A 22454-nucleotide genomic window follows, 5' to 3' on the forward strand; every position below is an offset into this window, starting at 1 on the left:
GGAGTGGTTAAGGGTGCTGACGTTGAAACGATGTGCTCCACGCAGAACTGAGGAACACCGATGAGAAGAGGACAGGAAGACGCGAGTCAGTGGGTGCGTACTATTTTATTTGTAATGTTTTGAACCATTGACCGGCCCTATGAGAAACTCACACTGCCTTCAGCCTCAACTCCCGAGCTCTCAGTCATGGCTCGTTACAAATATTGTTTATAACGAGCCATGATTGAGAGCTTTGGCGTTGACCATAAAGGCTTTTACAATGTCCCAGTGCATGTTAGTGGGTCAAAACGAATGATTTGTTTGTCCCACCTTGTATGCCTGTCCCCAGCCTCCGCTGGTTATGTATTGTTTAACTCACTGTAATGATGAACATTTTATAATTATATAACTGCATGCCTGACAATTGTCTTGTGAGAAAGCACATGCTCAATACAACAGGCCTATGTTGGTTATTTTGATAAGCCAGTGAAAAAGGTATTATTGTTTAATTAGGGAAGGTCCTTTCAGATGACATCAGTCTGATCTGTTTATTATGAAACATTGCAACACACGTGGTAGACTTCACACATTTAATGAGAACAGCAATTTTAAAGTTAATTGGCCATTTGGGTGGAACATTATCACACTGTTTGAAAGGCTGTAGACAGGTACTTTACAATGAATCTCACTGTTTACATCATAATGCAAAGTCTTTGGTGGTGTCCCCTCCACCCTGCTGGGAGACGATTTGCACTGTTATAATCCTAATTAGGACTTTTTTGGTCTATTGTTTTGATAAATGTAAATATAAACATATTTCTAATTTTTGTGACTCTATTCCTGATTGCTACCTTCTGGGAAAGTTTATTCTCAATACTATAAGCCTGGGTTGGCTATAGTAACAAGCCAAGGACAAGGGCTGTAGGCTAAGGGCTGTAGGCCTTATTTATTCATTGTTAAAAGTTATGTTAGGTGCTATAGGTCTGACCAGTTTATTGTGAAATGTAGTGACAAAGGCCATAGGGCTGATTTGTAATCAAAACAGTTCATAATATGTATAAGTATATTTATAGCCAGTACTGCCAGGCTGCCCGCTTGCCTCTCCTTTCATCTACGGCGTGCTGCTTCCCCCCAGGGCAACTGCTTCTACACCAAACAGCCATCTTAGAATAGTATTGCCCATAGTGCACATTTGATTTCAAAGTCCATGATGGTCGGCACATTTAAAAGTTACATGTTGAACTTATTGCTTTGATACAACAATGATACATTATGTGCAATACAATTCCAATGCAATAGCATTGTGCATATTGTAACAGTAATTTACCATATCAAGGTAGTTGACACATTGTTTCTAAACGTGGTTGCCAGGGTGTAGCTTTAAAACAATTATACATTTGAAGAGAGCTGCCAAATACAATGTTTCATTGTTTACTTATTTCCTGTTGCAAGAATGTGCCCTCCATGTTTATGCTGCTTCATTTGTTCTAATTTTGTTCTTTTAATTAATCTTGCATATGCATGTTGAGTTTGCTGGTGCATTTTTTGTGAATTGATAAGTGGGTGAATCCAAGAATGTGGCAGTGGGTGGGTCAATGAAAGTATGAGTTCAAGGAATGGTTAAATAGGGCATGCATGATTAATTATTGAGTGCCTAAACTCACAAGTGACTCCAGCGGCACTGTTAGTTGTAAGCAATCCCTATTAGTGTTACAGTTCTTATTTACTTTTAGCACTTTCTCTAGCATTTAGGGCTGGATGGGGTGCACAGACTTTTCTCTTTCCCCTCACCACATGTGGTATACTGGTTTCTCCATCACCCTTACCTCTGCGTCAACTTTGTCTTTCTGCCCCGAAGCAGTGATTACTCACCTCCTTGCTCTCACCCAATGCAGGAAAGGTTCTGCCACGTGCCTTCACTATTGTAACACAAGCAATGGCAAAACCAAAACTGTTGGTCGGCCATGTTGGAATTAAATATTTGTGTTTTTCATTATAGTTATACCTTTCAACGGTATTTAGAAGTGACGTGACTCAACATGATGGCCATTTTTGTAGTTCTGTAATGAACAATAGAAAACTGAAATTTCAAGAATGCTGTGATGCAGTCTAGCACTGGGTCTACACATAACATGCCTTCTCCTGCAGTCCCCACTTCTCTCTAGGAATAGCGATGACAAAAATGACATCGAGAAATGCCATCTACCATGATGCTTTTTCGCCTTCCTGGCCAATATTTGCTTTTGTTCCAGCCTTCTCTGAAATTTGTAACACTTGTCAGCAGATATCTGCTGATATTTAGGCCTCTGTAGGTGTTGCGTTTTGCACCCACTTCTCTTGAACCATTTAGGTCAGTTCAGGCAAAATTATATTTTTAATAAATCCTTCTACTAATTTTGATGTATTTAAAAAACAAAACAAAAAAAACCAGATTGCTGACTTTGTTTGTGCAAACACATTCTCATGTTTTATATCACCTGCCCGTTTGCACTGCCATATAGTTTTGGACGAGGGCCGTCCGTGCAAACCCTTTTAGTGAGTGAGATATAGCTTGCTGGACTTTGAATCAAAGTGAGCGCTCTGGCCAACCTGAGAGTACTGTTCTTGGTCCCATAAACTCTGTTTTGGGGTTAATGGCTCTTTACGTGTTAGGGTGCAGAATGCAGGTCTTGTTTAGAAAAATCTTACCCTCTCCCCTACTATCGTGTGAGTGCAGGATGAGCGGTGTGTCCACATGAGAGCACAAGGAGAGGTGTGCCTGTTTGAGTTCAAGAGCAGATGTGTTTTTTTTAGTACATACGGAGGATTGTACCCATGGCCCATGTGAGAGCGGATTGAGATGTGTGGCCATATTGGTACAGAGTACAGAATGCAGCACATTAAAGGCAGTGGAACTGACATTACAGTTCCTTGTTAAATACATTACTTACCTTTTTACTTTGCCTCTTCTACATTTTTTGTCAAAGAAAAGGGTGAAATAGCAAATTAAAATTTTGAAGTATCCAAAAAGACAATCAACGTTTTTTTTCTCCTGAAAACCTACTTTTGCAGACATTTTCTCCCACCATTGTTTACAAATTAGGAAAAATGGTTCCCAGAATGTCATGAAGTTTGCAGGACACATAATTTGACAAACCACTATAGACTAGTCGGATGATAGCAAGATTTAGATACTTTACGAGAGACAGTGCAGGGAGTTTTCACACCTATCTTAGAAAATTACCCAACTACAAGTTAAGGGCTTGGATACAGTTTTTCGAATGGACGAAATATCTCTAGATAGTTTAGGCCAGAAATTGGATGTTTATGTTCGTATTATTAAACATTGAAATAACACTATGCATTTTGTTTATTTTATGCCAGTGATACCAACATTAATTTTGGGCTGAATCTGACCTTTTTGGAACCAAGCAACTCTGTATACCATAAATGATGGGCACTTGTTTAACCGAGATGCTCAGTCATGGCTCTCTGCCTTTTTCAGGTTTTAATGGTATCTCCTACAGAGGCACTCTACTAGTTGGCACTGCCATTGAATTGACCGAATTAGGAATTTCTGATAGAGGGGCATATGATGTTGCTGCTGTAGTTCTTGTTGTTGTGGCAGCTGTTATTGATGTTGCGTTTGCTATGGTCACTGCTAGTGTACATATCTTGCTCGCAGCTGTTGTTGCAGTAGCTTGCCTTGCCATCGTGACTGCAGTGCCTGTTATTGTTGTTGCAGTTGCTTTTGTTAATGTGGTGGTTTTTGTAACAGCTGCTGTTGTTGGTGTGCCACTTGATGCAGTAGGAGCTATTGTTCCTGCTGTGGTGACAGCACTGGTTATTGCTGTGTTCCCATCTTTGCTTGCAGATGTGTCTACTGCTCTTGTCCCAGTCATGGTAGCCATGGTCCTGCTGTCTTTACAGCTGTGGTCACTGGTGTTTTTCCTGCTGTGCTTTTAACTGATATTGCTAATATGGCTGCTGTTGTTGATTTTTGGTGGTGGCTGTCGTGGCCGTTGTTGTGGCTGCCGTTGTTACTATTGTTATGCTGTGACAACTGTTCTCACGGCTATTGTTCCTTATGTTATTGTTCCTGTTGTCCCTACTTTGCCATTGGCCACTTTTGTTGTCCCTGCTTTGCTGGTAGCTGTTGTTGTTACTGTTGATCCTAGCATGGCAGCTATGGTTATGGCTGTGGTCTCTGCTGTGCTTATAACAGTAGTTGCTGGTGCGGTTCCTGGTGTGCTGGCAGACGTTTTGGTTGCTTTTGTCCCTGCTGTGGTGTCGGTTACAGTCTTTGTTATGGTTACAACTATGGAACTACTATGGTTCCCTATGTGGTTACAATTTGTTGGAAGCTATCATCACTTGTGCTATTACTAATGTACTTGCAACTATTGTTGCAGCTGTTGTTGCTACTATGACAGTGGCACAAGAGTCAAGTGTCTTAGAAGCCATTGTTGCTGCTACTTTTGCTGCTGTTATGCCAGCTCTGGTTAATGCTATGACCTCTATTCTGGTTACAAAAGTAATTACAGCTCTGATTCCTGGCAAGATTGTAGCAGTGGTTCCAATTATTGTTACAGTGATGGTCCCTATTGTACTTGGAGCTGTTACAGTGTCAGCTATTGTCACTGTTGTGATGGTAGCTCTTGTAAGAGACTTAGGTGGCTGCTGTCTTGTTGCTGCTGTGGTGGCAGTTGTTGCTGCTGTGGTTCTTGTTATTGTGGCAGCTGCGGTCAGTGCTGTTGTCCATGCTTTGTTGGCACATTTTGTTGGTGGTATTGTTCCTGTCATGGTGGCAGCTGTTTTTACTGTTATGGTCCCTGTTGTGGTTACAACAATTGCTGCTGCTGTTGTTCTTGCTTTGCTCTGCTGGAAGCTGTTGTTTTCCCTGCCATAGTGGTAGCTGTCTTCACTGCTGTGGCCCAAACTCAGATTGCTGCATATGTCAGCTTGTCATATTGTTTCTGTAGCCTGTGCTCTGGTTACAGTTGTGATTCATGCTAAGGTCCCTATTATTGTGGCTATTGTTGCCCCAGCTATGGTGACAGATCTGTGGTTTTTGCTGTGGTTTCATCTATAGCGTCTCCTGTTTTCCATTTCATGGTGGCAGATGTTGTTACTACTATGGTTCCTGCCATGGTTACAGTTATAGTGGAATCTGTCATCACAGATCTTATTGCAACAATGTTTTAATGGTATTTATAGGCGCTTTGTGCACAGCATACAATATGGTAAACAAAACAAGTAGTAAATTTCCACATATTGTCATAGGTTCAGTACAGAATTAATGTCACTCAGTCTGCAGAATGTAATAAAAACCCAGCAACGTAATGCGAGGCACCTCTGCTAGAGAGAAAGGAATCAGGGCTTCTTCCCACAGGGCACAGTATGGTCCAGAACCATGCAATTTAGCAAGCAGATTTTCAAGACTAATCCGACCACCACTGTCATACTCATAAGGAGCGAGAAGTAACGGCTGCTAGTTCACTGAAAAGCATCCGTGGCCATCCAAATCCACCCACCTGTGAAGGTAAACTTCAGCAGAAGAGAAAGACTACCTTTGCCTAACCCTGTGTCATCACATCCCTTGTCCCTACTGTGGTAACAATTATTTTGCAGCTGTTATAAATATTGTGGTAGTGAGCGTGATCACATCTTAAGGTTTGTGTTGTAGTTCCTCTGTTGTTCCTCCTGTGGCATCCGTTGTTGCTGATGCTGGGATGGCTGTTGTGGTTGCCATCATGACTACAGTGGTGACAGCTGTTGCTGCTGTGATTTAGGCTGTAGCGATCACTTTGTCACTGCTGTAGTTGTTGTTCTTGTTCAAACTGTTTTTGCTGCTGTTGTACTTTCGATAGTGGCAGCTGTTATCGCTGCTGTTGTCACTGCTGTTGTAGCAGCTATGGTTACAGCTCTTGTGACAGCTGTTGTTTCTGCAGTTTTCCCTGCTTTTTTGTCATACATGATTCCTGCTGTTTCCCCCGTGGTGGACACGCTCCAAGGTCACCCTAAGCACTTAAGACCATTTTTGTGTCAGGCAAGCTAGGTAGGAAGTTGCAGAGGGACTTCTTTCTTTGTTGTCACAATGCAAGAAAACAATGCAGAACGTATAACTGCTAAAATCAATCCTTAAAGCCCTTCACAGTTTTATTTATGCTCTCTGTATTCTATGACTTGAGTTCTGTCAAGCTATCTCTACACAGACTAAAACAAAGCGTGGAAAAAGAGATTTGCACAGAGGATCACTGTAACATGTTTGTGGATTTAATTTAAGACTGTGCTGATTAAAATAAATGTGAGGTAAATTCTGTGACCCACTTGATATTGACTCTACGGTATTCATTCTTGTGATGCTTGGACGTAACAATAGCTTTGAGAATTTTAAGGGGGTTGAGAACTTCAAGAAGTTGTACCTTGTCACTTAGAAAACATCACTACTTCTGCCGAAAAGTGATGAATTCAGTGGCATCAGGTAATTTTAAGAGGGAGGGGGTACATTCCACATGCACACATACACCTCACTCACCCCCATTCATTCACACATGCACTCACACACCCATTCATAACACTCACTAACAAATACACATACATTCATGCACGCACGCACCAAACATTAAAACAAAAACAAAAAAAACTTACCTCAGCAGCTCCGACAGGGAAGCCTCGGAGGTCCAAGGATGGATGGGACTGCTGCCTTCCCTCATTGGCTGGCCTAAGGTCAGCCAATGAGGGAAGGCATCACTTCTGACTCGTCACAGAGTGGGATGGGGTCAGTGAGACTGCTGACCCCACCCTACTCTGTGGCGAGGTGTCACTGATTGACAATCAGCCCTGGTCACTTCAGGGTTTAAAATTGAAGCACCCAGGTCCAGAGCAATCAGTGACATTCCCCCTCGTCATGAGGGGGAGGGCCTTGAAGCACCTTTGATAGGCTGAAGAGGTCACACCCAGAGGTCTGTAAGTTCTTCAGCCCAGCAAAGCTCAGCTCAGGCCAGGCAGCCAAGAGTCTGCACATTTAGCACATGTCCAACTCCTGGCTGCCTGACCTGAACCAGAAGAGTATCTGTCACAATGACTTTTGTTCAGCCTGACAGGTACTCTTCGCATCAGGAAAAAGATAGGGGGCCGTGGCCCCTTAGCCCGTACTGACTGGCCACTGCTGGATGAACTGCTCTTTATGTTGTGTTGTAATATCTGATATATACCATTTCTGAGATTTCTTATGCTCAGGAATGCGTTTGAATAAGAATATTGCCATATCATGTTTGAATGCCCCCCTTTCATACATTATGCCTGTTGCAGGCATAATGTGGCGCAAGGGGTTACAAAGTGGCGCAAAGCATTCCATTGCGGCACTTTGTAAATATGGCGGAGCGATTTTATAAGCCTAACGCCACATTAGCTTAAAAAAAATGACACTAATATGGTGCTAGAACTTCTTAAATCTGGACCTAAGTTTTGTGTTCCCTCTCGTCCTCCTCGGTTTCAGGATTCTTTCCTCTTCTCCATTCCCAAAGTTACAAGAACTCGCTCGGGTGACAGGTCCTCTCTGCGGTGCGGCTAAAATATAGAATTCCATGGCTCGGTGCGTAGGATGCTGACCCTGACTGAGTTCAGGGAATGCTTAAAGTCCTGTTTGAACACTTTCTGACCAGGTTTCTTCCACTTCTTCATTGATTCTTTTCCTGCTTGGTATTTGGACTGCTTTGCTCAGTTTCATTAGAACCAGGCCACCATTTTGCCATTTGCTTCGTTTACAAAACCGAACATAACATACAAATTGTTATTATTTATGTTCTTATTACTCATAGGCCTATTAAGTACTTAGGGCTAAATGTACACAATAAGTTTCTATTCCAAACCCTGTGATTCGTGAAGGGGGTGTTCCATTATAATTGTGAGTCGCAATGGAATATACAGTGGTTTGGACCATAATTGGGACCATAATCAGCCACACCTCAAAGGAAGTGGCAACGAATTCTCAAAGGAGACACATTTCCTTTTATAAATGTTTTAGGCGTTCTCCGTTGGTTCAGACAGCTGATCTTAGGACCACTAACTGCCCCCACGATCTTTCCAAGCAAGAATCTTCGTTTTTTTTTTTTTTTTTTTTTTAAATTAGCAATGGTTCTAATAAGAAACACCGGTTGCTTTTGTAACAAAAATAGTTTCGGTTTCGGAAAGTAAATACAGGGAGAAAGCTCCGTCACTGCTTTAGAAGCAAATCACAGAGCGTACAATTATGATATGCCTAATTAATATTCGTTGTGCTGGCCGTTTTGCAACCCCTTTACAAATATGCAATGCAATGGGACCTATTAATATATTGGTTGCATAGCAATATGCATTCACATTCACTAACCAGTCGGAGAGAAATGTATGATACATCTGGTTCTTAATTCTAACGTACACTTGTACGACATGACTTAGTAACATTGTAAAGTGTTACTGCACTATTTTAGAACAAACCTGAAATGTTTTATATGTTTAATTGTATACATGCTAAGTCAAAATTAGTCTAATTTTACTATGCAAAATTATGGGATGGAATGGAATTAAACCACCCCTATTATCAGGTGAATAAGATGTGCCAATGAGAAAGTGAAAGAGGAGAGGAAGGGAAGGGAAGTGAATCACTTTGCACATGTTAGTAATAGCATTAGCTTTGTCCCCAAAAAGCTAGAAAATACATAAAATAATTTAATATTAACGGCATCATTGACCATTACTTCCAATTTTGTTATTATTCTGATGTAGAAATGCTCAAATATATCAAAATAACCGAGCCTGTATTCATTTGTGAGTACAACGTGATAAGCTCCGAAAATCGAAAATTAAGTTGCCACTCAAATGGAGTCATTTGCAAGGGAAGACATTGAGGATAGGGCAGAAAACGTTACTGTATAATGACTGATGTAAACATATTCTTTAAATTATTATTTGTTTGCATGCATTCTTTTCCCAGCACCACCACTCACTCGCTTTAGTGTTCCTCTATGAACCATACGGTCAGTCTTTTGTTGCTAGTGTACAAAGTAAAACCTGCACAGAATTGAGCACGATCCAAAAGTTGTACTACATAAAGCATTACAGAGAATAATGGCACATCTTGAGTTCCTCTGACAAAGTTTTATCTTCTCTTTCAGTTTAAGAAGTATCGCTCCTCTCACTCTCACACCAACAGCTTTGCGAAGTCAGTGGTCAATCTGGTGGATGCTGTAAGTATCTGCAATATTACTTCAATTCTGTGTCTTTCTGTGCCTTGGTGATGATCTGCTGCTATCACGCCTGATGTGGAAGAAAGTAGGGCAAACACTACTGGGGATGAACAGGACTGGTGATCTGTGGAGCATTAGGCTGCTAGTTTAAACCTACCTGTTAGAAATGGGGTCTCTAGTTGGCAGAGGTGTACTCTCTTGTCCAAGTAGGGACCACAAGCCTAGTCAGGGTTAGTCACACACAATCCAAATTATCCTGTGCCCTCCCTCTGGTAGCTTGGCACTGAGCAGTCAGGCTTAACTTAGATGGCAATGTGTAAAGTATTTGTGCAATAAATCATGCAATAACACAGTGAAAACACCACAAAAGTACACCACACAGGTTTAGAAAAACATAGGATATTTATCTGGTTAAATTAAGGTAAAAAACGGTCAAGATTTGATAGGCACAAGTTGAAATATCACTTTTGCAATGTTAAGAAGATTCTTAAATCTTAGAAATCAACAGTTGTCTCTTGTTTGCACAAAGTACCTGGTTTGCATCAAAATTACACGCAGAGGAGGAGATGCGTGGAAAAACAAAGGTGTGCGTCGGATTTTCTGATGCACCACAGACAATGTGTTGTTTCTTCCCACGCTACAAGGGCTTTGCGTCAATTTCCGGCATGCCCTTTTGGATCCTCACTGTGATGCATGGTCTTTTGACACCCAGAGACGATGCTTGGAAATCCTGGGCGTGCAAGACAAAGTCACAGGCGCTGCATCGATCCAGTGGGCGATGCGTCAGAGTTTCTGTTGCACGGCAGGCGCTGCGTCGATTCTTCATTCAGGAAGTCGGGCTGCGTTGTTCCAGCGTAACCATGCGTCGATCCGGTATGGCTGTGTGTCAAAGTTCCGGTCGCAACGCAGGCTCTGTGTCGATCTCCACTCTGGAATTCAGGCTGTGTTGTTCCGGTTCGGTGATGTGGCCATTTTCTCGCCACTAGGTGGGCTGTGTGTCATTTCCAGCAGGCTGTGTGTCGATTTTCACCACACAAGGAGTTTCTTTGAAGAGAGGAAGACTTTTTGGCCCTGAGACTTCAGAAACAGGAGGCAAGCTCAATCCAAGCCCTTGGAGAACACTTCTCAGCAAAGTCAGAGGCCAGCAAGGCAGAAGGGCAACAGCAAGGCAGCAATCCTTCACAGCAAAGAAGTCCAGGTGAATCATTTGGGCAGCCAGACAGCTCCTCTTGACAGGTTGCAGGATCTGTCCAGAAGTGTCTGATTTGGTGAGGTCAGGGTCCCAGTTTATATACCCCAAAATGCCTTTGAAGTGGGGGAGACTTCAAAGAGTGATTTTGAAGTGCACAAGGTTCCATTTTAGTACAGGTCTGTCTGCCAGGGTCCCAGTAGGGGTTTTGGCAGTCCACTGTGTGAGGGCAGGCCACTTGCCTTTGAAATGTAAGTGTCAGGCCCTCCACCCTCCCAGCCCAGGAAGACCCATTTAGTATGCAGATGAGTGCAGGTGTGACTGAGTATACTGTGTTTGTCTGGGTGAAATGCACAAGGGAGCTGGCAACCAGCCCAGCAAGACATAGACTGGAGAAAGGCTTTAAGGCACAGATGGATTTTAAATGCAGAGAAATGCTCACTTTCTAAAAGTGTCATTTCCGAAATAGTAATATAAAATCCAACCTCACCAATAAGCAGGATTTTCTATTACCACTATGGCCACACTAAACATGACTTGTTTACTCCTTTTTGATCAGAATCTACCACTCAAACAGTATATGAGGGTATCCCTAATGCTAGCCTATGAAAGGAGCAGGCTTCACAGTAGTGGGAAACAAATTTAGGAGTTTTCCACTACCAGGACATATAAAACACACAGGCATATGCCCTGCCTTTTACCCACATAGAACCCTGCCCTATGGAGTACCGAGGGCCTACCTTAGGGGTGATTTACTTGTAGAAAAAGGGGAGTTTAAGGCTTGGCAACTACTGTTAAATGTCAAGTCGAAGTGGCAGGTTAACTGCACACACAGGCCTTTCAATGGCAGGCCTGAGACATGGTTAAGGGGCTACTTATGTGGGTGGCACACTCAGTGCTGCAGGCCCACTAGTAGCATTTGATTTACAGGCCCTGGGCACACCCAGTGCACTTTACTAGGGAATTACAAGTAAATTGTTAGAAATGGGGTCTTTGGTTGGCAGTCAGGTTACCCTCTGTCCACGCAAGGACCCTCACTCTAGTCAGGGCAAAAGAGAATCACCCTCAGCTAAACCCTCCTCACCCCCTTGGTAGCTTGGCACGAGCAGGCAGGCTTAACTTCAGAGTGCTAGGCGTAAAGTATTTGTACCAACACACACAGTAACTTAATGAAGACACTACAAGATGACACAACACAGGTTTTGAAAAAATAGAAAATATTTATCTAAATAAAACAAGACCAAAATGACAAAAATCCACCATACACAAGTCATTATTTAAAATGCAAAAAGTCTTCATGTTCTTCTAAACACAACGCTAATGCTGTTAACGTGAAAATGTACCTGGGTCGCGTTAAAATAACCGGCACAGGCGAGTGTGCGTTGAAAAAGGTAAGCAGTGCGTTGATTTCTCACCCACAAGCGAGGTCATGCGTAATTTCTGCTTCTCCTGGGCCGACCGGCATGCATCGATTCTTTCCCCGCAGGAGATAGTTGCATCAATCCGGACAAAAGACCTCGGATCCGGGCAGGCTTGCGTTGTTTTTCCGCACCCAGCGATGTTGTGTCATTGCAGCCTCCGTCAGCGATGCAGAGCGTCGTTTCTCCAGCCGCATACGTCGATTTCACAGCCGCGCTGCAAGCGCTGCATTGATTTCAGCCACGGAGCTGGCGGCGGGTCGTTTCTTTAGCCGCTTTCGGAGGTTTTGTCAGAAAGTTCCCCACGCGGCAATCTGTGCGTGGATTTCCAACCTTGGTCCACCAGCTTCACCTGTCAAGGTCCCAGGAACTGGATAGGGCACCACTTGGCAGGGCAGGAGTCTCAGCAGAGGCTGCAGATGCTGGCAGAGAGAAGTCTTTGCTGTCCCTGAGACTTCAACAACAGGAGGCAAGCTCAGTTTGAAGCCCTTGGAGCGTTCTTCACAAGCAGGAAGGCACACAAAGTCTAGTCTTTGTCCTCTTGCACAGGCAGAAGCAGCAACTGCAGGATAGCTCCACAAACCACAGTCACTGGCAGGGCAGCTCTTCTTCCTCAGCTCTACAGCTCTTCTCCAGGCAGAGGTTCCTCTTGGTTTCCAGAAGCGATCTAAAGTCTGTGGTTTTGGGTGCCCTTCTTATACCCATTTTGCTCTTTGAAGTGGCATTACTTCAAAGAAAAGTCTCTCTTGTTTGTGAAATCCTGCCTTGCCCAGGCCAGGCCCCAGACACACAACAGAGGGTTGGAGACTGCATTGTGTGAGGGCAGGCACAACCCTTTCAGGTGTGAGTGACCACTTCTCCACTCCCTCCTAGCACAGATGGCTCATCAGGATATGCAGGCTACACCCGAGCTCCCTTTGTGTCACTGTCTAGAGAGAGGTGCAAACAGCCAACTGTCAAACTGACCCTGACAGGGAATCCACAAACAGGCAGAGTCACAGAATGGTTTAAGCAAGAAAATGCTCACTTTCTAAAAGTGGCATTTTCAAACACACAATCTTAAAATCAACTTTACTAAAAGATGTATTTTTAAATTGTGAGCTCAGAGACCCCAAACTCCACGTCTATCCGCTCCCAAAGGGAATCTACACTTTAATCACATTTAAAGGTAGCCCCATGTTAACCTGTGAGAGGGATAGGCCCTGCAACAGTGAAAATCAAATTTAGCAGTATTTCACTGTTAGGACATATAAAACACATTAGTATGTCATACCTTAAACATACACTGCACCCTGCCCATGGGGCTACCTAGGGCCTACCTTAGGGGTGTCCTACATGTAAGAAAAGGTAAGGTTTAGGCCTGGCAAGCGGGTACACTTGCCAAGTTGAGTTGGCAGTTTAAAACTGCACACACAGACACTGCAACGGCAGGTCTCAGCCATGTTTTCAGAGCTACTAAGGTGGGTGGCACAACTAGTGCTGCAGGCCCACTAGTAGCCTTTGATTTAGAGGCCCTGGGCACCTCTAGTGCACTGTACTAGGGACTTACCAGTAAATCAAATATGCCAATCATGGAAGAACCAATTACATACTCATTTTGTATAGGAGCACTTGCATTTTAGCACTGGATAGCATTGGTAAAGTGCCCAGAGTAACACAAACAGCAAAAACAGAGTCCAGCACACATCAACAACCTGGGAAACAGAGGCAAAAAGTTAAGGAAGATCACGCCAAGGATGAAAAGTCTAATATAAGTCAAATATGCACTTTAGCGCTGATTAGCAGTGGTAAAATACCCAGAGTCCTAAAACCAGCAAAAACAGTGTCAGAAAAGTGGAGGGAGGCAGGCAAAAAGTTGGAGGATAACCACCCTAAGACTGTCAGGTGTAACACTTCTAACACTACCCTAACATTATTAGTCATCTAAATTTAAGGACAGTTCATGACTTTCTTGATGACCTGTGCGAAGGGAGTTGTTGGCTTGTAACCTGAGTAGGAGACAGTCAGTTCACTCAACTGCACTCTTCACGGTTGCCTCAAAACAATGCCGGAAATTGTAGTCTCACTTGCGGTGAGAGGGAGTGAATGTGGATTGAACAGCTCACTGTCCATATCAGTGTGGAGGCACACTGCAGAGCAATGATCCAAACTTTGTAATGGCAAAATTCTCAGTTCCACCTTATTAGTGTGTAAATAGAGATCCTCCCCATATAGTTCTCTAAAATAACCGAACCTTTCAAACATTAAGAAGAACGCACTTAATTACAAAGTTTCTACAATATGGTGAAGGCTTTTGTGTTATTTGTGCTATTCATGTCTATGTATTCACACAAAGTAGCCCACTATTTGTCTGTGCCTGGACATCTTTGTAGATGAGCTGTACCACATTCACGCTCTTCCATGTCTTCTTCACCCGCCTCAAAGGGTGTAAGGCACCATCCTGATGCCCAATGCTGAAGTTCAGTCCAGAACCAGCCAAATATTCGATCCATAAACTACAAAATAAAAGGGCTTGTCCCTGCTCGATTTATACCTTTAGCTATCAGCATGCATTATGGGGCTGCATTAAGGGTATTTGGGAATGACATACAAAGAAAATATTACTGCTCCCCCGCGTGTGATAAATTAGAAAGTTCGCAGCAGTCCATTCTTTAATGGAGTCTCTTTAATTTTGAACTGTGACCTTTCACAGTTCATTCATTTCTTGAAATATGTGTATTCAATATTCTCCTTCATATGTTGACATTTGGCTGCGTGCAATTAGTTTACAGCTGCATGGTATGCATCTCAACTTCATCAATACCTGAGAAATTTAATTAGTTTTTCCTTGAAATGATTATGGAATATGTTAAATACAGTTGTTTTTCACATGAAGAAACTTGATCAATAAACACATTGCTTTTTGATTGGAGAACTGCAGCATAAAAGAAGAGCAAAGGTGAATTGTGGGCGCTGGTTAATGAGCTCCCCATGTGCAGCTGGTGAAAAGAGATATTATTATCATTATCAGTATTCTATAGTATCTCGCCCGTGGAAACTCAAGTGTTTGGTATACCCATTCACATTCAGGCCTTAAAATCTAAATAAAAATTACATTGAAAGAACAGGCGTGAAAAAAACGAATTTGCTCCAAGCACACTGAAAGTGTAACTGGCAGCTCCAAGGTGTTTGTGATCCCTCCAAAGATACTTAAGAGAAAGCATTAGGTACCAATACATCCAATAAAAACATCATCCAACTCTTGGTATGTAATGCAGTAACTACTCATGCGACGACCTCGACACATCCTTCATCATTTGTTGTTAATTTGTATCATTATATCAGGGGATCAGCTTGTCTGATCTACCCCCCAAAAGGGTAGCTGAGAACAAACTGCTAGACCATGTCTCTCGTGCGTGGGTCAAGAGCAAACCCTGTATCTTTTGTGCCTCACTGGGCTTTACCAGCAGGATGTAGCTTGACTTTCCAGGCACAGACGGTAAGGCGTCTATATCTAGTCATGCCCTCCCCCCACATACAAAGACAGAATCGACATTACTAAAATTCCCAAAATGCAATTGAAATGCTTGAGCAAGAAACATCCAAACTTCTGGGGTTAGTTCCTTTGTACACTTGTAGCAGCTTTCTAATTGTATCAGGTTTGTTGTTGTGTTGTTACAGATGGGGGGCCTTCAGGACTGGACTGGGGGCAGGAGGAAAGTGAGCTATTTTCCAATGACCTTTAACAAATTTTGCTCTGGCATTGGAAAAATGCAAGGTTTGGCACCATTTACTTGAATTATGCAGATGGATTGCTCCAGTTGCATCATGCTGGCCCTTCCATAGTGCATTTTCTATGGGGCATTGCAGCTAAGAAGTAGCCACAACCTGTCTGATGGAGTGGTAGGGCCATCCCTCACTGAGATTTTGGCCTATTCATTACCTATGGGTTTTCAAACTGAGGTTCAGTTGAATAGCACAGTGAAAAATCCCAGCATTACTCCCTCTGCCATGGGGCTGCTCAGATGCATGTCCCATCATTCAATCCCTTCACACATGCACCTACCAAACTATGATGACTTGGAAAAAATAATTGGGTGGTAGCAATCCATCAGCAGTAGTTATAGGAAGGAAGATGATCAGGGAATCGTGGTTTCAGTCCAACCATGGTAGTGAGAGGCTGACAATCCTAACCCAGTTGCAGTTTCTGTTAAATGTATTGCCAGACACACAAGTCAGAGATACAATATCAATGGTGTTGAAGGAGCAGTAACCTTCTTTAACAACCACGCCATTTAGAATAGGAGCACTGATTTTATTTCTTCAACTTATTCTGTGCCAACATTTTCAAAACCTCTAGAAACCAGGCCCAAAGCCACTCTTTATTTACTAAAAGCCATTTTATAGTCAGGGAAAAAGCTATGTAAAGTGACAACTTTAGCTTTTCATTCAAGGTGAAGGAAAGGTGTCTGATAGTCTCCAAAAAGTATGCCAAAATAGTAGACCCAACCCTTCAGGTATCAGTCAAAGATGAAGCTAGTATTGTGCTCAAAACTGTGCAAACAATTGCATAGGAAGAACTTTGGGAAACACTCTAGAGCAAGGTCTTCTCATTGTTTAAGGATAATGTTTGGCCAGGCGTGGTCTAACACCAGGGCATAGAGACTACCTATATTCATATCCATGGATGGTATGAAAGGGGAAACCGTTTTCATTGGATGTGAATCAGCAATTGCATGGTATTTTTGTGGGACATACATGTCTCCAGGTAAACCACCGTAGCTTGTGTTTGCAGTTTAAAAACTGCCATCTCAACCTGGCAAAACAAAACCTTTTGTCAGCCTGACTTCCTGTTTGAGCGACAGTGACACAAAAAAGCTTCCAGAGGGCTCTCTCCCTGGAACTGCCCAGCTGATCACTTCCAGCTAGACCTGCCCTGGACCCTGCTTTAGGCCTCTGTCAGAGTGAGTCCTAACCCTCAAGTGATGGGTCTCAGCTCTTGGACAATTGGGTGGTGCTAGAATGTACTCATCCTGTCCAAACTTCAAAAGCTTGGACTTGAAAACGTTTTGCCAACTTTCTGTCTGAAGAACTGAAAGAGACCAGGATCACCATCAAAGCCATCATCAAATTGCTGGTCACCCTGAGCTTGGTGGTAGGCCTCGCTGAAGGATATTTGACTTCCAGAAAAGTTTTGAACGTCAAGCTTCACCAGTGCCTATGCCAAGCAGCAATCTGTCAATATTGAGGCCTTCCTGGGCCCTCTCAGAGCTCTCCCTCTTTCGTCCACAACTGCACCTGGACCCCACCTTCAGCAACCAGCAGTCATTAAGTTCTCGAGCAGATATAGCTTGCAGCTTGCCCTGCCAATGAATCGTCAAACTACTACTCTTTTGCCATAAATATATTTCTTATAAACTTTCCACCGGGACAAACCTGGTCCCTAAGTCTGACAAGTGTTCCATCACAGTCAGCTTTAACTTTTGACTTTGCCCGGTGAAAGTAACTATTTTTATTTCAAACTTTAAAAGTGTATTACCTCCTTTCTACTAATTGGACTTTTTTCATTATGTGTAGTTTTATTTATTAACCTTTACTCTATTTTTTGAATTTGGTTTGGGATTTTTCTTGTGTTTTGTTTTTGCTGAACTGCGTTTGAATTCTTGATAAATACTTTATGCATTGCCCCTAAGTTCAGCCTGACTGCGTTGTGCCAAGCTACCAAGAGGTTAAGCACAAGTTTATTTAATGCTTCAAAGTGACAAGGCTTGTGATTATCAATTGAGGGGGTTCTCACCTCCTTAATTAATACTCCAATTTCTTACACCACCACACATTTGTTACATTACACTTAGTTTATGAAGTTATTTTATTTTCAAACATTTCTTGCAAGTATTCACTGTACGTTGTGGACAACTATTCAAACGTCCCAATCATTTGTTTTTTTATTTCCCTTGCCTCTTTAAGGACGAATGTTCCAGTTGATTTTTAGTTTGATTTTTAAGACTCCCTCTTTGTTTAGGGTATACCTATGTGTCCAGTTTAAGACTAAAATGTATTTGTAATATATTTGTAATATAATGTGACATATATTTATAGGGATATTTTTTATTTGGTATGTCATCTTCTTTTTATCTCAAAGTACTGTATTGAATCTTGCACAGGAAGCTAAAGCAACTGGAAATATTAATCCATTTGGAACGTCATTATTAATCAACTGCTGACAGTACCATGCTGCACCTAGGGCCAGATGTACGAAGCATTTTCCTAGTCGCAAAGGGGCCGATTCACAGAATCGACCCATTTGGGACTGGAAAAATGCTTTTTGGGATGTACACAGCCTAAACTGTGATTCGGTAACTTGTTAGCGAATCACAGTTTGGGTTTTGCGATTTGGTATTAGGAAGGGAGAGTGTTAAGGGTGTCCTTCCTAATACCAAATCCAAATCGTATGTGTTAGAAATGGAGTTTCTGGTTGGCTAGGGTATGCACCTCAGCCAGGTAGAACCCACCCACTCTAGTCAGGGCAAGGGAGTTACTCGTCCAAGATAACCCCTGCTCACCCCCTTGGTAGCTTGGCACGAGCAGTCAGGCCTATCCCAGAGGCAATGTGTAAAGCATTTGCACAACACACATAACACACGTGACACAATATCCGCACCACAAAGGAAACACAACACCAGATTATATGAAAATATACTGTATTGTACACAACGCAATTAATAGACCAAATATCACATATCAGTAGTATCCTGCTACCTTAGCAGTTGTCAGAACGTTACACATTAGTTACTCTGAAAACTAGCATTAGTCACATATAACACACAGGTTACTCAGTATTCTGCAACCTAAGCAGTAGTCAGGAAACTCGTTATTACACCAAAACACTTGTCAAAAGAATATCATAAAGACCCATAGTAGGAACATTATAAACCATGTGGCAAGTCATCAAAACATATTAGGATGGTATGCCCGTAGTAGGAACATTTGCATACATATATAAAACATCATAAGCAGGTAGTCAATATATGTATCAACAAAGTCTGTAAGAAGACCTTAGACTATATATATTGTTCCTTTAGGGAGTACCTGGTTTAACGATGAAGGCACCTCCAGTGCCTTGAAGATGAAAAATGGGGCCCCCGGTGCTCCTCTGCGCAAAACAGGGGCCTCTGGTATCCTTTGGTTAGAGGAGGGTGGCAGGGTGGCACGCACCTCTTCTGTGCTGTGGACGGCCCCTCTAGGGGCCCGTGATCACTGGGGGCCCCCCCAGGCCTCAACCGACCCTCACGAGGGGGGCCAACGTCCTCAGGAAAAATGCAAGGAGAGGGGGGCACCATGCACCCCCTCCAGTTTGTAACGGGCCCCTCCTGGGGTCCTCGATCTCTTGGGGTCCCCCGCCCGGGCCTGAACTGGCCCTCCACTGTGGGGAGAGATCACCAATTTGCACTGGCCCACACAGGGCCACAAAGGGAGACCCGTGGCGTGGGGGGACCTCAAGCGGGGTTCCTGCCCCGCCCGCGGCCTCTGCCAACAGGTCCGGAGTTTCGTGGAGGCAGGGGGAGCCTCTGGTGAGGCTTCCCTTCCCCCCTGCCAGGCAGAAGGAACCACCAGGGTCCTGGTGGGGCGAGGGAGCCTCCGATGAGGCTTCCGTTACTGCCCACTGGCATCACCAGCACTTGGCAGCCCGTCCGGCCGTCAGAAAGGGCAGACACCAATGTAGGTGCCTGCCTGTGCCCCGGGGGCACTCCATGGAGCGCGCTTCACCCCAGGGGCACGACAGGAGCGCTCTTACTCCAATGTCTTGTGAAGTGGAATCTTCTCGTGCCCCGGGGCCACAAAGGACAGCGCAACGCCGGCGCAGTCCGGGTCACGGCGGTGATACCTCCTCACAAGGAATAAGCGCGTTTGAAGGCACCACATGCAGGAAAAGGGAAGCGCGTTCAAGCGCTAAAGAAATCCCCAAGGAAGCGCTTTCCAAAGCGCTCAACTCAGAAACAAGGAGAAGCCCCCTCATACTCAAAAGTGTGATGCAGGGGTCAGGGGCCACAGCACCCTGCCCCTGGGGAGCAGAGTTCTAGGGAAAGGCTCACAGGTGGAAGGGACCAGCAACAGGCCAGCACAAAGAGGATGCAGCAAGTGGCAAGTCCTTTACAGTGACCAAGCAGGTCACAGGCCAGCCAGCAGCAGCAGTCCATGGCGTTTCCTGATGAGTCCTTCCAGCATTTCTGTGTCCACTTCCAAGATGATTCCAAGAGTCTCCAAATTGTGGTGAAAATTCCCCTGTACTTATACTCAGTCCTTACAATGTTTTGCAATGGTAGGGAGAGGAGGTTCCAGCCAGTTACAACTGGTTCTGGGAGTGCCCCCTCTCTCCTTCAGCAAAGGCTCCAAACATTAGTGGGGGGTAAACAACCCTATTGTGTGAGGCCAGGGCACAGCCTTTACAAATGTAGGTGTGCCCCACCTCTCCCTTCTTTCAGCCAAGGAAGACTATTCAGTATGCAGATGCACCTCTGTGACACCCACACCCTCCCTGTGTACAGGCTGTCTGAAAAGTATGCACAAAGCCTCAGCTGTCACTCTGCCCAGACGTGGATTGGAGTCAGGCTGCAAAACACCAGAGTCATAAGCACAGATAAATGCGCACTTTCTAGAAGTGGCATTTCTGTAATAGAATACACCTACACCAGTAAGCAGCATTTATTATCACCATCACAACCATACCAAACATGCCTATGCTACCCCTCATAAATCAGACAATACCACTTACACATAAGGCAGGGCATTTCTAATGCAATCCTATGAGAAGGCAGCACGCACAGCAGTGAGACACCAAGTTAGGCTGTTTGTCACTACCAGGACATGGCACCCTGCCCATAGGGCTAGCTATGGAGTACCTTGGGGGTGACTTACATGTAGTAAAAGGGGAGTTCTGGGCCTGGCAAGTAAATTTAGATGCCAGGTCCCAGTGGCAGAAAACGGTGCACACAGGCCCTGCGCTAGCAGGCCTGAGACAGGTTTGAAAGTCTACTTCAGTGGGTGATGCAAGCAGCGCTGCAGGCCCACTAGTAGTAATTAATTTATATGCCCTGGATATAGAGATACCACTATACAAGGGACTTACAAGTAAATTAAGGGGCATATTTATACTCCGTTTGCGCCGAATTTGCGTCGTTTTTTTCGACGCAAAACTAACTCCATATTTATACTTTGGCGTTAGACGCGTCTAGCGCCAAAGTTCATGGAGTTAGCGTCATTTTTTTGCGTGAACACCTTCCTTGCGTTAATGATATGCAAGGTAGGCGTTCCCGTCTTAAAAAATGACTCCGATGCATATGCGTCGGATTTATACTCCCGGGCAAAAATGATGCCCGGGAGTGGGCGGGTCTAAAAAACCCGCATTAGCGCCGGATTTTAGCGCCTGGGTCAGGGCAGGCGTTAAGGGACCTGTGGGCTCAGAATGAGCCCAGAGGTGCCCTCCCCTGCCCCCAGGGACACCCCCTGCCACCCTTGCCCACCCCAGGAGGACACCCAAGGATGGAGGGACCCACCCCAGGGACATTAAGGTAAGTCCAGGTAAGTATTTGTTTAAACATTTTTTTGTGGCATAGGGGGGCCTGATTTGTGCCCCCCTACATGCCACTATGCCCAATGACCATGCCCAGGGGACAGAAGTCCCCTGGGCATGGCCATTGGGCAAGGGGGCATGACTCCTGTCTTTGCTAAGACAGGAGTCATTTCAATGGGGGATGGGTGTTGTAAAAAAATGGCGCAAATAGGGTTGTGGCGTTTTTTTTGCCTCAGCCTGACTTGCACCATTTGTGGACGCCCATACGCCATTTTCCCCCTACGCCGGCGCTGCCTGGTGTACGTCGTTTTTTTTAACGCACACCAGACAGCGCCGGCGGCTAACGCCGGCTAACGTCATTCAATAAATACGGCGCCCGTATGGTGCTTCAGAATGGCGTTACCCGGCGCTAATTTTTTTGACGCAAAACTGCGTTGGCGCAGTTTTGCGTCAAAAAGTATAAATATGGGCCTAAATATGCAAATCAGGTATAGGCCAATCACACCAACTTTAGATGGGAGAGCACCTGCACTTTAGCACTGGTCAGCAGTGATAAAGTGCTCAGAGTCCTAGAGCCAACAGCAAGAGGTCAGAAAAAATAGGAGGAAGGAGGAGGAAGGAGACAAAAAGACTGGGGATGACCCTGCGTAAGGAAAAAAGTCCAACAGTATGTATGATTGTTTTGTGACTGCGAATATGGTCGCAAAACAATTGCAGTTACCACCAATTTCAAATTGGTGCTAACCCATTCGCAAAAGGGAAGGGGTCCCATTGTGAAAGCATGCAAAAACATTTTTCAGAGCAGGTAGTGGTCCAATAGACCACTGCCTGCTCTGAAAAAATGAAAAGAAAACTTCATTTTTTTTTCCCGAAATGCATTCCGTTTTCATTTAAGGAAAACAGCCCGTTTTCCTTAAAGGAAAACGGAATGCATTTCGCAGCCCGCATTTCAGAAAAAAAATACTGCTTTATTTAAAAGCAGTCATAGACATGGTGGTCTGCTGACACCAACAGGCCACCATCCCTGTGAGTGCCGCCATTCCCAATGGGGTCGCTAATTGCGACCTACCTCATGAATGTTCATGAGGTAGGTCATTTACGACCCCATT

The 22454-nt window shown here is 44.2% G+C and overlaps 1 protein-coding gene across 1 annotated transcript in view; it reads left to right on the forward strand.

Annotated features, from left to right (window-relative positions):
* The window catches only part of ADAM23 (ADAM metallopeptidase domain 23), an 842294-nt gene that overhangs the window by 492934 nt on the left and 326906 nt on the right, over window positions 1-22454 (forward strand). The window contains exon 10 of the mRNA XM_069225976.1: window positions 9117-9188. Coding sequence (XP_069082077.1) covers window positions 9117-9188 — 72 coding nt within the window. The remainder of the gene's footprint in view (window positions 1-9116; window positions 9189-22454) is intronic.

Source organism: Pleurodeles waltl, chromosome 3_1 (assembly GCF_031143425.1).
Source record: "Pleurodeles waltl isolate 20211129_DDA chromosome 3_1, aPleWal1.hap1.20221129, whole genome shotgun sequence".
Taxonomy (NCBI): Eukaryota; Metazoa; Chordata; class Amphibia; order Caudata; family Salamandridae; genus Pleurodeles; species Pleurodeles waltl.